The sequence below is a fragment of the Eublepharis macularius genome, chromosome 3 (genome assembly GCF_028583425.1).
Source record: "Eublepharis macularius isolate TG4126 chromosome 3, MPM_Emac_v1.0, whole genome shotgun sequence".
Taxonomy (NCBI): domain Eukaryota; kingdom Metazoa; phylum Chordata; class Lepidosauria; order Squamata; family Eublepharidae; genus Eublepharis; species Eublepharis macularius.
In genome coordinates this window covers 22,491,201-22,503,132 of record NC_072792.1, presented here as the reverse complement: position 1 = coordinate 22,503,132, position 11,932 = coordinate 22,491,201, and the positions used below count along the sequence as shown (strand labels likewise).

Genomic DNA, 11,932 nt, shown 5'->3' with positions numbered 1-11,932 from the left:
AAGGGGCAAGTGTCGAAGACAGCAGGCAGAGATGTAGCGGGCAGCCTCCTTCCTCAAGTGCCTGAAGCCTTCTCTCCACCCAGGGCCAGTGCTGGCTGCACAAAAACTGGAACAATACTGAGAAGTTTGCTAAGCGGGGAAACTAAGAGGTGAGAGTTGATGACAGCAGGCAGAGACGCAGCAGGAAGCCTCCTTCCTCGAGCGCCTGAAGCCTTCTCCCCCCCCCCAGGCCAGTGCTGACTGCACACATATTGGAACAATACTGAGTTTGCCAAGCGGGGAAACTAAGGGGCGAAATTGATGACAGCAGGCAGAGACGCAGTGGGCAGCCTCCTTCCTCGAGCGCCTGAAGCCTTCTCTCCCCCCCACCCCCCGGGCCAGTGCTGGCTGCACAAAAACTGGAACAATACTGAGAAGTTTGCCAAGCGGGGAAACGAAGGGGCGAGAGTTAATTACAGCAGGCAGAGTCGCAGCGGGCAGCCTCCTTCCTCGAGCGCCTGAAGCCTTCTCCCGACCCGGGGCCAGCCTCCTCCCTGCAGAGATCGGGGGCGAAAAGGGCCCCGCCGCTTCCCTCTCTCCCCCTTCCCCGCAGCCAGAGAGCCGCCCTGCCCTTCCTCCGCTCGGCTCGCCTCGCAGGCAGCCTCCCCTCCAGCGCCGCCCGGCACCCGCCAGGGCTCCCCCTTCCCGTCCTTCGCCCGCCCAAGGCTAGCGCGACGCTCTTGCCCGCGGCGGCCGCCTCCTGCCTGCCCTCCCCGGAGCGCTCGCCGGCGGGCTCAGCCCCTGCGCCGCTGCGCGCATCCATCCAGAGCGCCGCTCGGCCGCCCCCTCGGGCGTCCTTTCTGGTCCAGCCCCCACCGGAGCGGGGTGGAGCCAGCAGGCGGGGCGGGGCCGGGCGGGGGGCTTTTGTTTGGGTCCGCCGCGCCCCGCCCCTTCCAGCCCGGCCCCCCTCCTCCTCCCACCCCACCTTGAGGGCGCGGAGAGGGAAGCCGCCTCTGCCGCATCGCCTCGCCCGCCTGCCCGCCCGCCTCCCTCCCGGGGCCCCAATGCAACCCGATGCGTCCCCGGTGAGCTTCTCTTGTGCTACATTGTGTCCGCGCCTCCGCCGGCCGCCTCCACCCACCGGCCCGCCCGACCGCCAGCGCATCATGTGATCCGGGTAAGTCATTTGCAAGTACAACAGTTCTCTGTGTCGCCCCCCCTCCCTCCCACCCCCCCATTCATTTCCTGAGAACTGGGCACGGTGTGTGTAGGTTTAGACAACCGGGGTGTGTGTGTGTAACTGAGTGCAAAAGAGAGGGACAGTGTGAGGGGAAAGAGAATTCCTTCTGCTCTGCAGCTCCTGCTCAGGTCTGTGCCTCTAATTTCAGTTTCTTGCCGGAATAAACAGAGGGCTGTAATAGCGAATCCCTTCGGCCGTCCCACCCACTCAGTGTATTTTTATCCTTTTTTTAAAAAGTGTGATATGGAGGGGGGGGGGGGCATGTGTTTTTACTGAACCAAAAAAAAAAAAGCTTTTCTTTCTTCACCGAGCTGATATGTAGAGAAGCATTTGGGAGGGGGATTTTTCGAGCCATTCCTAAGAAATCCGTCTCCCCCCCCCCAAAAAAAGGAAGGTTGACGGTATAAATGGTATAAACCGGCAGAATGATCCACTCAAAAATGGGGTGGGCAGCAAAAGGGGAGGGGGAACAACACCAGTAGGCTGGACGGAGAGTTGTACTGGACTACTTTGTTATCTCTCCCCCCCCCAGTTGTTTGTGTGTCTGTATTTGGGGAGAGATGGCAAGGAAGGGGTTAAGGCTGTGATGCCACTTCTGGCGTTAATTGTATTCCTTCAGCTACAGTCGTTATTGTTCTGGTCCGGATGATATAGAACTGTCACTTGCCACAGGGCAGAGTTCATGTGACTGCCAGGGAGGGAGGGAGGGAGGGAGGGAGGGGGTAGCTGGCCTCTGGCTGATATTTTTATTTGTTTATTTATTGTTCCCCTTCCATTAAGGTGGATGCGCCTGGAGAAGTTTGCATTTAGACCTGATGTTGATAAATATTTGAGACCCAGCCTGAAAGCTCTGTATAAGCTTGGGGGTAACATGAGAATACTGACTTGTGCTCCAGTAGCTGGTTGTAATTGCAAGAACTTTGTATGCAGAAGCAGCCAATTCGCTTATTTGTTGTTGGAACTTTTGACAAACTTTTTTTTTATTAGAAGGGAGCCAAATGCTTAATAATAGTGATTTTTTTTTAAAAAAATAAGAGCATGTGATTTATACTGTCTGCGGCATTCCCTGCCTCTCCACATTCTCGTCTCCTGTGAACAGAACTTGCAGCTTTATGTGTACTTTTAATAATAATTACAGCAATTCAGCTCATTTTGAAAAGCTGGCTGTGTTGGCCTCTAAATATATAAGTACAGTGGAATGCGTAATCTGGATAAACACACTGTAGTTGGTATTGTTGAGTTTCACGGCGGGATCTGCTCAGAGCTGCTTTCAAAGGCATTCGCTGAATGCTTTTCTTTAACATCGAACCTGTTTGTTGTTCTTTCTCTTCCTCCCCCCCTCCTCCCCCTCCAATCTGAATAAGCATCGTGGGGAAACATTTGTATTTACATCAAAAGCGTGCGCATAAGCTCTTGCGCCAGACATATGCCAATCAAGCCAACGTCACACTCCAAAACCACCTTTAAAACCTTCGTTCCCATTCCCTAGCGGAGGACAGAGTTGGTTAGCTAAGTAAACGGTCTGATAGGAAATGTGCATCTGGCGCTGGGTTGGGACGGGGAGGGGGGGGCTAGACTCTGTGAATACGAGTGCCCCGTTTTTAAACATAGGTTGGACCTTTTCTTGTCTGGCTCAGGATTTATTTGAAAGAGCATTGAGGTGGAGGGAGAAATGCAACGTTCCGTTTTTGTATCTTCCGGCTTTCCTTTGTGGGTTTTTACTTTAATAAATGATGGAGAACAAAGATGTAGGAGAAAAAGGCACTGAAGGCTTAGACCTTGCTCTGTGGCACCGGTTTGGTTGTCTGGCTCGCCGAATCCTGTTTGGGTTGGCTGACGCCCCTCCTCTCATCCCCCTTCAGTGTCCTGGCAGGTAGGCGTTCGTGACAGTCCTGCAAAGCTTCTTTATATGGCCCTGGTATGTGAGCTCGGTTTTCTGACTAGTCTTTGGCCTTGAAATGAAACAGGAGCTGCGGCATATATACACTTCCCTCTGTGTGTCTCTTGCATAGTGCGCTGGAAAGGGCTGGGATAGGACTGATGTGTCTTGAGTGTGCCGTTAAAGTAAACACAGGAAGAATCCTCCCTTTATGTCACAGCACCACTTAGGTTTGTCAAAGCGCATCTCTGGTTGAAAAGCAGTGCGCTAAGCATCTTGCATGGGGCGTTGAATGCAGTGCCCCCCATACCTGGCAAAGAATGCCAAATATGTTTGCTCTCTCTCTCTCTCCTTTCCCTCTGGGTTTCAGAGGACTGAGAGCTAAGTGTCTTGAGCAGCAGTATTTCCCCTCTGTCTCATGCGCAGGCACAATGATGTCACTTTCCTTTTCTGCTCTTGGGAGGGGGTGTGGGAGGGAGAAGGACGGGCCACTCCTGTTTTGCTCTCAGGTCACGCATGGCGTTTCCTAATGGCACCGAGGCTGCTGCAGATGCCACTGTGGGGGGGGGGGGGTCGGGAGTTCCTCGACTAACAGAATTGGAGGTAAAGCTGACAACGCAGCAGTTTGTCCGTTCTCTGCGTAACTTGGACGCAGTGGGGGAGCAACAGAACTCTCGGCAAGTGCATCGTTCCCTCTATTCTGTTTCCAGGCAGGGGTTAAATGAGATTCTAATTTAGGCAGGGGTTAACTGAGGGGGTTAGAGAGAGACTTGAAAAAAATGGTTACTGCAGGTTTTTTTTTATGGGGCTGAGAAGAAACTAATTGAATTGCATTTGGAATAGCAGTCATGTAACGCGGCACTTAAGTTTTATCATTTGCTGTCCCAGAACAAGTCTCCGTATGGTTCCTACACATGCGTGCTTAGTCACCCGGATGAATTTTTGCTTCCGAATGCATGGTTTCAGTAGCTCTCTTGGCAAGACCCTGCGGTTGACCTGTCTCAGCAAGAGAAGGTGGATGCTCATGTGGCCGAGGGGGGAGGTCTGCCCCCGTCTCCCAAGAAGCTGGAAAGCACGGAGCGTTTGTGATCTTTCCAGGGCAAGCACTCATATGGGTTCTACAACCGCTTGAAGGATCATGGCGTAGTGGTGCGTACAAAAGGTCCTTGAGATTTTCCATTGGAGTTGGGATTCTGCTTGAGACCTCGGTGAACTGCAAGGTGCTCATGAAAAGCCTTCATACGTTCATCCTTGGACCCAAGATCCTTCTGGACCTTGCCAGGTGCTGGCACTGGCTCAAGTGGGCAGCGTGGTTCAGATCCCCAAAACGCAGCTCGTTTACTGACATTTGCAGTTGTATTCTTGCATTCATGTGTCCGCTCACAGATTTCACCCACTTTGCTGAAAATATTGCAATCGTTTGGTTGTAAGCAATCATGAATTGTGTTTGGGCTGGGAGGTACAGTTATTATTAATAATAACAATAACAATAGCAACAAGGGAAGAGGGTGCTTGAGGCAGGGTTTGTGAATAGCCGACCTCTACAAATGTCAAGTAGGCAGGTTTAGGTGCTTCATTTTTTTAAAAATACCAAATAATATTAACAAGATATTTTGGCAGAGGGTGAAGGTTCAATGGGTTGGATGCAATTAGTTTTTCTGCTGGTGGAAAAGGAAGCAAGCGTCCCCTTGGACCACCCATAAAGGCCGTGCAGGGGATGTGGAACCTGCATGTACAGAAGCCATGTGGATTGGGCTCTGTATAGTAAGGATGAAAACCGACTGAAACAGAGTGAAAAAGTTGGCTGGATCCAACCTATTGAAAGAAAAAGGCTCCAGTACTGAAAAAGGAGAAAATAAAATTCAGATGGTGACCTTGCTGAATGTGGTATGTACTGATCCTGCTGCCTTCGTGAATATCAGCCGTAGATCGTTCTGATCTAGAGGCACCTTTGAAGGGTGGAGACAGGAAGCGGTCTTCTGTTCAGGGCTTTGAACCATAAGAAGAAGGGAGGCTGCAGGAGGAAATTCCGCTATCGCTGGGGTTGCTATTTTAGCTTGGAAAAGGAGTCAAGGGATTGGGAAGAGAACAGCACTGCATTTATATATTGGAGACGGCAGCCAGTCAGGCATTCAAAGAGAGGGCGGGCTGTGGATTGAATCCCTTTTGGGGAACAAACAGAACCGCACCACTCCCTTTGCCTTTAGTCTTATTATTCTGTTTTATTTATGTATTCTTTTATTTACATTATTTATAGGTCGCCTTTCTCACTGAGACTCAAGGCGGATTACACAGTGTAATTCGATGCAATCGACAGCTGGGACTTCCGATAAACAATGCAAAAAGGTGTAGATCGCAGAAATTTGAAACAATGTTGAAACAAAAGCAATCTGACATAACGTAATAAATGACAGTGACAACCTTTATCAAAACATCTCTTTGAACTGTTTCCTGTGTATTACCTGTGCATGAAAGTCCTTCTGAATAATTCAGTTTTGCATAGTTTGCGGAAAGCCAGGAGAGTGGGGGCTCTCCCGACCTCCTCAGGCAGGCTGTTCCATCAGGCAGGGGTTGCCATAGAGAATGCCTGTGCACAGGCAGATGTTGATTTCACTGGGTGGCACCTGCAGGAGATCCTGTTCAGATGAGTGATGTCCCCATGGTGGAGCATAGGGGGAGAGGTGCTCCCGTGGATATGAGGGACCAAGGCCCTGAAGGGCTTTGTATGGGGTAGCCAATACCTTCAATGGAGCCCAGTAACTTATGGGTAGCCAGTGGAGTGATGGCAGAATGGAAGTAATATACATACTCCTGATAATAATCGAGCGGCGATGTTCTGCACCAAGTGGAGTCTCCAAGTTGACTTTGACGGGAGACCTATGTAGAGTGCATTAGGTTAGTCTAGTCTTGATGTTACCATGCTGTGGATCCAGGAGACCAAATCAGCCTTGTCAAGATAGAGGTCCATCTTCTGGCCTGGACAGAGTTGGAAGAAGGCATATTTTGCAACTGATGGATCCAGTATAACCCCTAAGCTCTTAACAGAGTCTGTGACTGAACTCGACTGAAGTGAGGAATACAGTGTCCTTCAATATCTCTGCCGTCCCAACCAGCATGGCTTCTGTCTTATCTGGGTTCAATTTCAATTTGACATTCAATTCCAAATTTGACATTCAATTCAATTTGACATCCAGTTCCAAAACTATGATTTTTCCTAAAATCTTTGCAAAGAGGTTGAATAACATGGGGGATAAGATCGCACCCTGTGAAAACCCACAAGGTAACTCCCAGCCAGAAGATAGCTGGTCTCCAACAACCACCTTTTGAAGGAAAGGTACTGTATTCAATGAGTTCTCTTATCAATGTCTTTTCAGGCGGATCAGATCAACCTCCTTTGACCTCTTTAAAATGAAAAAAATGCTTGATATTTTTCAGTATCTTCCTGTTCTGAAGAAAAGGCAGGGCTTTTTTTCAGCCGGAACGCAGAGGAACGGAGTTCCGGCACCTCTTGAAAATGGTCACATGGCCGGTGGCCCTGCCCCCTGATCTCCAGACATAGGGGAGTTTAGATCGCCCTTTGCACTGCTGGAGTGGCGCAGAGGGCTATCTAAACTCCTCTCTGTCTGGAGATCAGGGGGCGGGGCCACTGGCCATGTGACCATTTTCACAGAGGGTGATTTAAACTTTTCAAAACTCCCCCCTTGTTCCAGCTGACCCAAAGTGATGTCATTGCACAGTCCCGGAAGCGTGCACGCACCTTGTGTGTGCGCAGGTGGTACCACGAGCACCACCTCCTGCCTGGAGTTGCCCCCTGTGCTCGCTACCCACTGAGTTCCACCACCTCCTTTCCCAGAAAAAAAGCCCTGAGAAAAGGTATATTTAGCCAAGGAGATCTTCTGACGGGTTTTCCCTGAGACATGATCTTTTCTATAGTGTTTAATTTTGGGTCACGGACAAAATGAATGACCTCTAGACCTTTTCGTACCGACTTCTGAGGAACAAGACTAGATTCTCTGCAGCCTAAGCAGACTTCTCTGACTTCAGTAGCTCTTCCACTGACAGAAGATCTCCTTTATTTGTAGGAGGGCCTCGAACCTTGCTGATTGGGACAGTAGCTAAATGCCAGCAGGGCTGAAAACTCGCAGCTAGGAGGTAGTAGTGTGTGCCCGTGGGTGGTTCGGGCCTGCACTGAACCTGTGGTTGCTAGCCACATCTGCTTTCACTCATGCTTTCTCCCTGGCATAGGAATGCATTATTTCGCTCGGCCTATTGTGCTGTTGCTTACAGAGAAAGCTGTGTTTTGTTTAAGAGGATGAAGTTTTTCATTCATGAACCTGCCTAAAATGGTATTACAAGCAGGTTCTGAAAAGGCATGACTAGCTCTGTTTTCCCTATGTACTGAGGCCTGGAAGTAGGGCTGCCAAGCTCCAGCTGGAGTGGGTAATTCCCTGCCCCCAGCTCCCATTTTCTGCTACTGCTGCTGGGGCCAGAGGGAGAAAAATAATCTTAAAAAATTGCCAGGCACCATGATGTCCCTACTGGGGAAAACTTGTAAGTGACATTGGTCCTCTCAAGGAGTTGCCAGAAACAATGATTTTTACCATAGAGTTTCTTCCAGTTCCTAGAGAGGTGTGAAGTCACTTACAGATTTCTTCCAGAAGTGACATCACCCCTCCTCCCCCCAGGATGTCCTGGAAGAAGGACAAAGATGTCCTGGATACTACCTGGAAGAACGACAAAACAGAACACATTCTCTTCCAGTTTATGAAATATTGCCTGGAAGCAAATCTTACCACTGGAGACTAAGGTAGATGATGATTGAAATATTTTGTTCAAGCACCAGCCTCAGAATTGATTTTCCAAGGCTGGGGGAGGGAGGAATCTGGAGTGACACAGATTAATAAACTTTGTGCAGGTTTTGTTGTCTGACTCATGTCAAAATGGTGTCTCTCTAAAGTGACTGCACTATAATGATCAGTGAAATGTTGGAATTGTCTTTCTTCATCCTTGCCTTGGCCACGAAGTGTTACTGGGGGAAGAAGTGGCTGAGTAAGGCGAGGAGTTGAACATTTAACCTTCCTCCTTTCTGATATTTCCCTTCTTTTCACACACATAACATACGTGCAGGTTGGCAATTCTGAACGTTCTCTGCTTCTGTGTGACGGGGGGCGGTTTTGTCGTAAGGAACCCATCATGTCGCTGCAGCCTTGAGGGTGTTGCATTCGTGGACCAACTGACCTGTGTTCGCCAGGGTTTTTAGAATTAGATCTACCTCTTGATTTTTCTTCCCCTACATTTTGTAAGGCAACGTCACTGCCTTGCCCTTCTGTCTTCTGGAGGGAGGAGAAAAACAATGCCTTTTTCCAAGAAAAGAGGTTTCGCTTTTTGGAAAAGCTAGCATTGGTGCTGCAGTGAGACCTTGACCTTCTCAACTTTTGGCTAGTGGTTGTTTACTACAGCTGCAGTCTCCGTGAACGCAGGGAAGGGGAGCTGCAAACAGATTCTCTTATCCAAAAAACAGGCGGAACGCTGTACAAAAGGCACAGACAGATAAACAGCAGTAAGTAGGGTTGTTATGCGGAGGGGAATTTCTTTTTCCGAAATTCACTTTTTTAGATAGAGCTATTGATTCCTCTGGTGCCCTTTTTACTTTTGACGGAGAGATTTTTTTCTTTGAAGAGAAGTCCACGCTCCCTTTTGTAATGTCAGCACTGGCAGTTGTTTTATGTTACACGCCGCAGGGTGGTGCTTCAACAGCAGGGTAGGAAGGTTGGGGAAGACGTTTTCTGCCTCTGAGCATCTGCAGAGTGTAATTCTGAAATTTTGCAGGCCCTCCCTTCCTGCCCCCCCCTCATCGCATAGAATTTCCTGTTGGTCAAAATGGAATCGATTAGACGCTTACTCCCAATTTTAAAAAGAGGAAAAGAAAGGAATTATTGAATTTCAGGGAGAAATTGAGTACAGAAGAATTTAGAGAATTTCTGTTAACAACTCTAGCAGTAAGGCATTATATTGGACTAGCAACAAAGCCCGTTGTGGGGAAAAAATACAATGGGCTCTAGAAAGGGGAGGGTGGGCAGGCAGGCATTTGTTCCTCCTCGGTCACTGATTCTAGCTTGTGAAGGAGGGGGGTGGGCATTGTCATCTGCTACACACCTGATCTGCTTAATTTCAGCCGTGTGAAGGGGTGGTGGACTTTGCTACCAGATCCATGCGTGATACGTGCTGGGTAAAGGGGGGGCATTGTCTCCTGTTCTGCTCCTAATAACAGCTGTGTAAGGATGGGAGGGGAAATTCCACCTGCTCTACTCTTAATTCCAGCTGGGTTAAGATGGGCGATGGGCATTGCCACCTGCTCTGCTCCTACTACCAGCTGGGTTAAGTCAGGAATGGGCATTGCCATCTGTTCCGCTCCTAATACCAGCTTGGTTGAGTTGAGTTGGGGGGTGGGCATTGCTGCCTGTTCCGCCACTAATACCAGCTGGGTTAAGGCAGGGGAAGGCATTGACACCTTCTCCACTTCTAATACTAGCTGAGTTAAGGTGGGAGATGGGCATTGCCATCTGCTCCGCTCCTACTACCAGCTGGGTTAAAGCAAGGGGCAGGCATTGCCACATGCTCTGCTCCTGATCCCAGCTGGCTGAACGGGGTGGGAATTGTCACCTGCTCCACTCCTAATACCAGCTGGGTTAAGACAGGGGGGTGGGCATTGCCGTCTTCTCTGCTCCTATTACCAGCTGGGTTAAGGCAGAGGGTGGGCATTGCCACCTGCTCTGCTCTTAATACCTGGTTTGTCAAGGCAGGGGATGGACATTGCACCTGCTCCACTGCTGATACCAGCTGGGTTAAGGCGGGGGTTAGGCATTGCCATCTGCTCCACTCCTAATATTAACTGGGTTAAGACGGGGGTGGACATTGCTACCTGCTTCGCTCCTAATACCAGCTGTGTTAAGGTGGGCATGGGTATTGCCACCTGCTCCACTTTTAATATCATCTGGGTGAGGGCGGGAGGTGGGCATTGCCACCTGCTCCCATCCTGTACCTGGCCTGGGCTTCCCTCCATGGCACATTTTCTGGAGGTACATGTTGCCTTGCCTAGGCTTCCCTCCATGACAGCACCCTCTGGTGGTGCACCAGGGTATAAAGTGAGTTGTCTGAAACACGGTTACTCAATTATATAGCAAGATTCTGTTGTATGTAGAATATCTGTCAGATGAAGACTAATTTCCATGCAGGTGAAAGGCCACACCTTTAGTGTTAAGTTGGCCACTTAGAACTTAAAACTGTAAGCACATCTTTCTTTTTCCTTACAAAAAGAAATTTTAATATGAGCCAGCTGAAAGTCTTAGTGACGCTGCATGTTTCTGGGCCTCAGTGCTGTGCTTATACTACCCCTCCCCTTATTTTAAAAACCACAGAATGGTTTCTTATTGCTATAAAGGGGACGAGCAAACAGCGCAAAAGTAATGTTTGAAGAATCCTATTGTCAAAATGGTTGTTTTAGTTAATTGTGCTAATGCAGTTCTGCTCAAAGTCTTCTTCTGCTCAAAGTTAATAGCTTGTGGTTTTCTGAAAATGGCATGTTACGGTAGTTATGGGAAAACTGAAGGAACCCATGGATGCTACAGCTGCTAAACCTCCGCCCATCTCAGCTAGGAGAATACGGGTAGGGAAGAAAGTATTAGAAGGTGGGAATTAGAGGCTAGAGTGGAATATTTGCTGTCATTCCTCTCCAAGGATCTCTCTCCTGTCCCTCTCTCTGCTGTCCCTGGCTCATTACCCTTTTTAAACTGCTGCTTCTCCATGCATTTATGCCTCATGGTTTCAGCTTCTCCAGTTGTGCAAGATGTCTGTAAGTGTACATTGCACTTCCCAGATCTCAACCAAGCAAACCTATTCTGTGATTAGAATACATTATACAAGTCCATCTAATTATGTTTCCCCATTTTACATGACATCAGGATTCCATGATTTGGGGCCTTCCTCCCTCACCCACGTCCCTCAGACACTGAGGTTAAAAAGAACAGTGGCCTGTAGAGACACAAAGAGCTGTGTAGAATGCCCAGATCCTTGCCTATTTTATTTTAAATCAACTTTAACCCACCTTTCTCTTATAATTTTTTTAAAAATTACCGTCAGCCCACATGAATAAGATCAGACAAACCTCCTTTAGAAACCTAAGTGTCCATAGAAAAAGGCTTCTTAAAAACTTTAGCCGTACATAATGTGTGAAATCGCAACAGAGAGGATGCCTTCTTAATGTATTTCAGAAGGCTGTTTGAGGAAGGAAGGAAGGAAGGAAGGAAGGAAGGAAGGAAGAGAAAGAAAGAAAGAAAGAAAGAAAGAAAGAAAGAAAGAAAGAGAAAGAAAGAAAGAAAGAAAGAAAGAAAGAAAGAAAGAAAGAAAGAAAGAAAGAAAGAAAGAAAGAAAGAAAGCTGCTCTTTGAGTATGTGGAAGCAGATCTCATCTTCTGATATGAGGGGATAACCAATGAACTCCAATTGAAACAACGGAGGTGGGTCACCCGTTCATCTGGGATAGGCAAGTTCCTCTGGTAGCTGGGTGATCTCAAAGTAAGTATTAGCACCTTGAATAATAATCCAGCAGTTGACACAAGGTTCTGAAAATGGGCATCATACGCATACTATGGCTGACTCAATAAAGGAAGCCAAGGCCTTCCGTTTGCATTGCCTGAGCAAGGCTGTCAATGATAGGTTGTTCTGGAGGTCGTTAATTCAGAAGCAACTTGATGGCACATAACACGCACACGGCTGGCCCTGGTCAATAGATGGACTGTTAACATTTCTTCCATTTGCAATTTCTGCATTGTTTTT

The 11,932-nt window shown here is 48.4% G+C and overlaps 1 protein-coding gene across 1 annotated transcript in view; it reads left to right on the top strand.

Annotated features, from left to right (window-relative positions):
* Window positions 1–300: 300 nt before the first annotated feature.
* Window positions 301–11,932, top strand: part of KLF12 (KLF transcription factor 12) — a 312,002-nt gene continuing 300,370 nt past the window's right edge. The window contains exons 1-3 of the mRNA XM_054973520.1: window positions 301–416; window positions 593–842; window positions 971–1,156. Of these exons, the coding sequence (XP_054829495.1) occupies window positions 301–416; window positions 593–842; window positions 971–1,156 (552 nt within the window). The remainder of the gene's footprint in view (window positions 417–592; window positions 843–970; window positions 1,157–11,932) is intronic.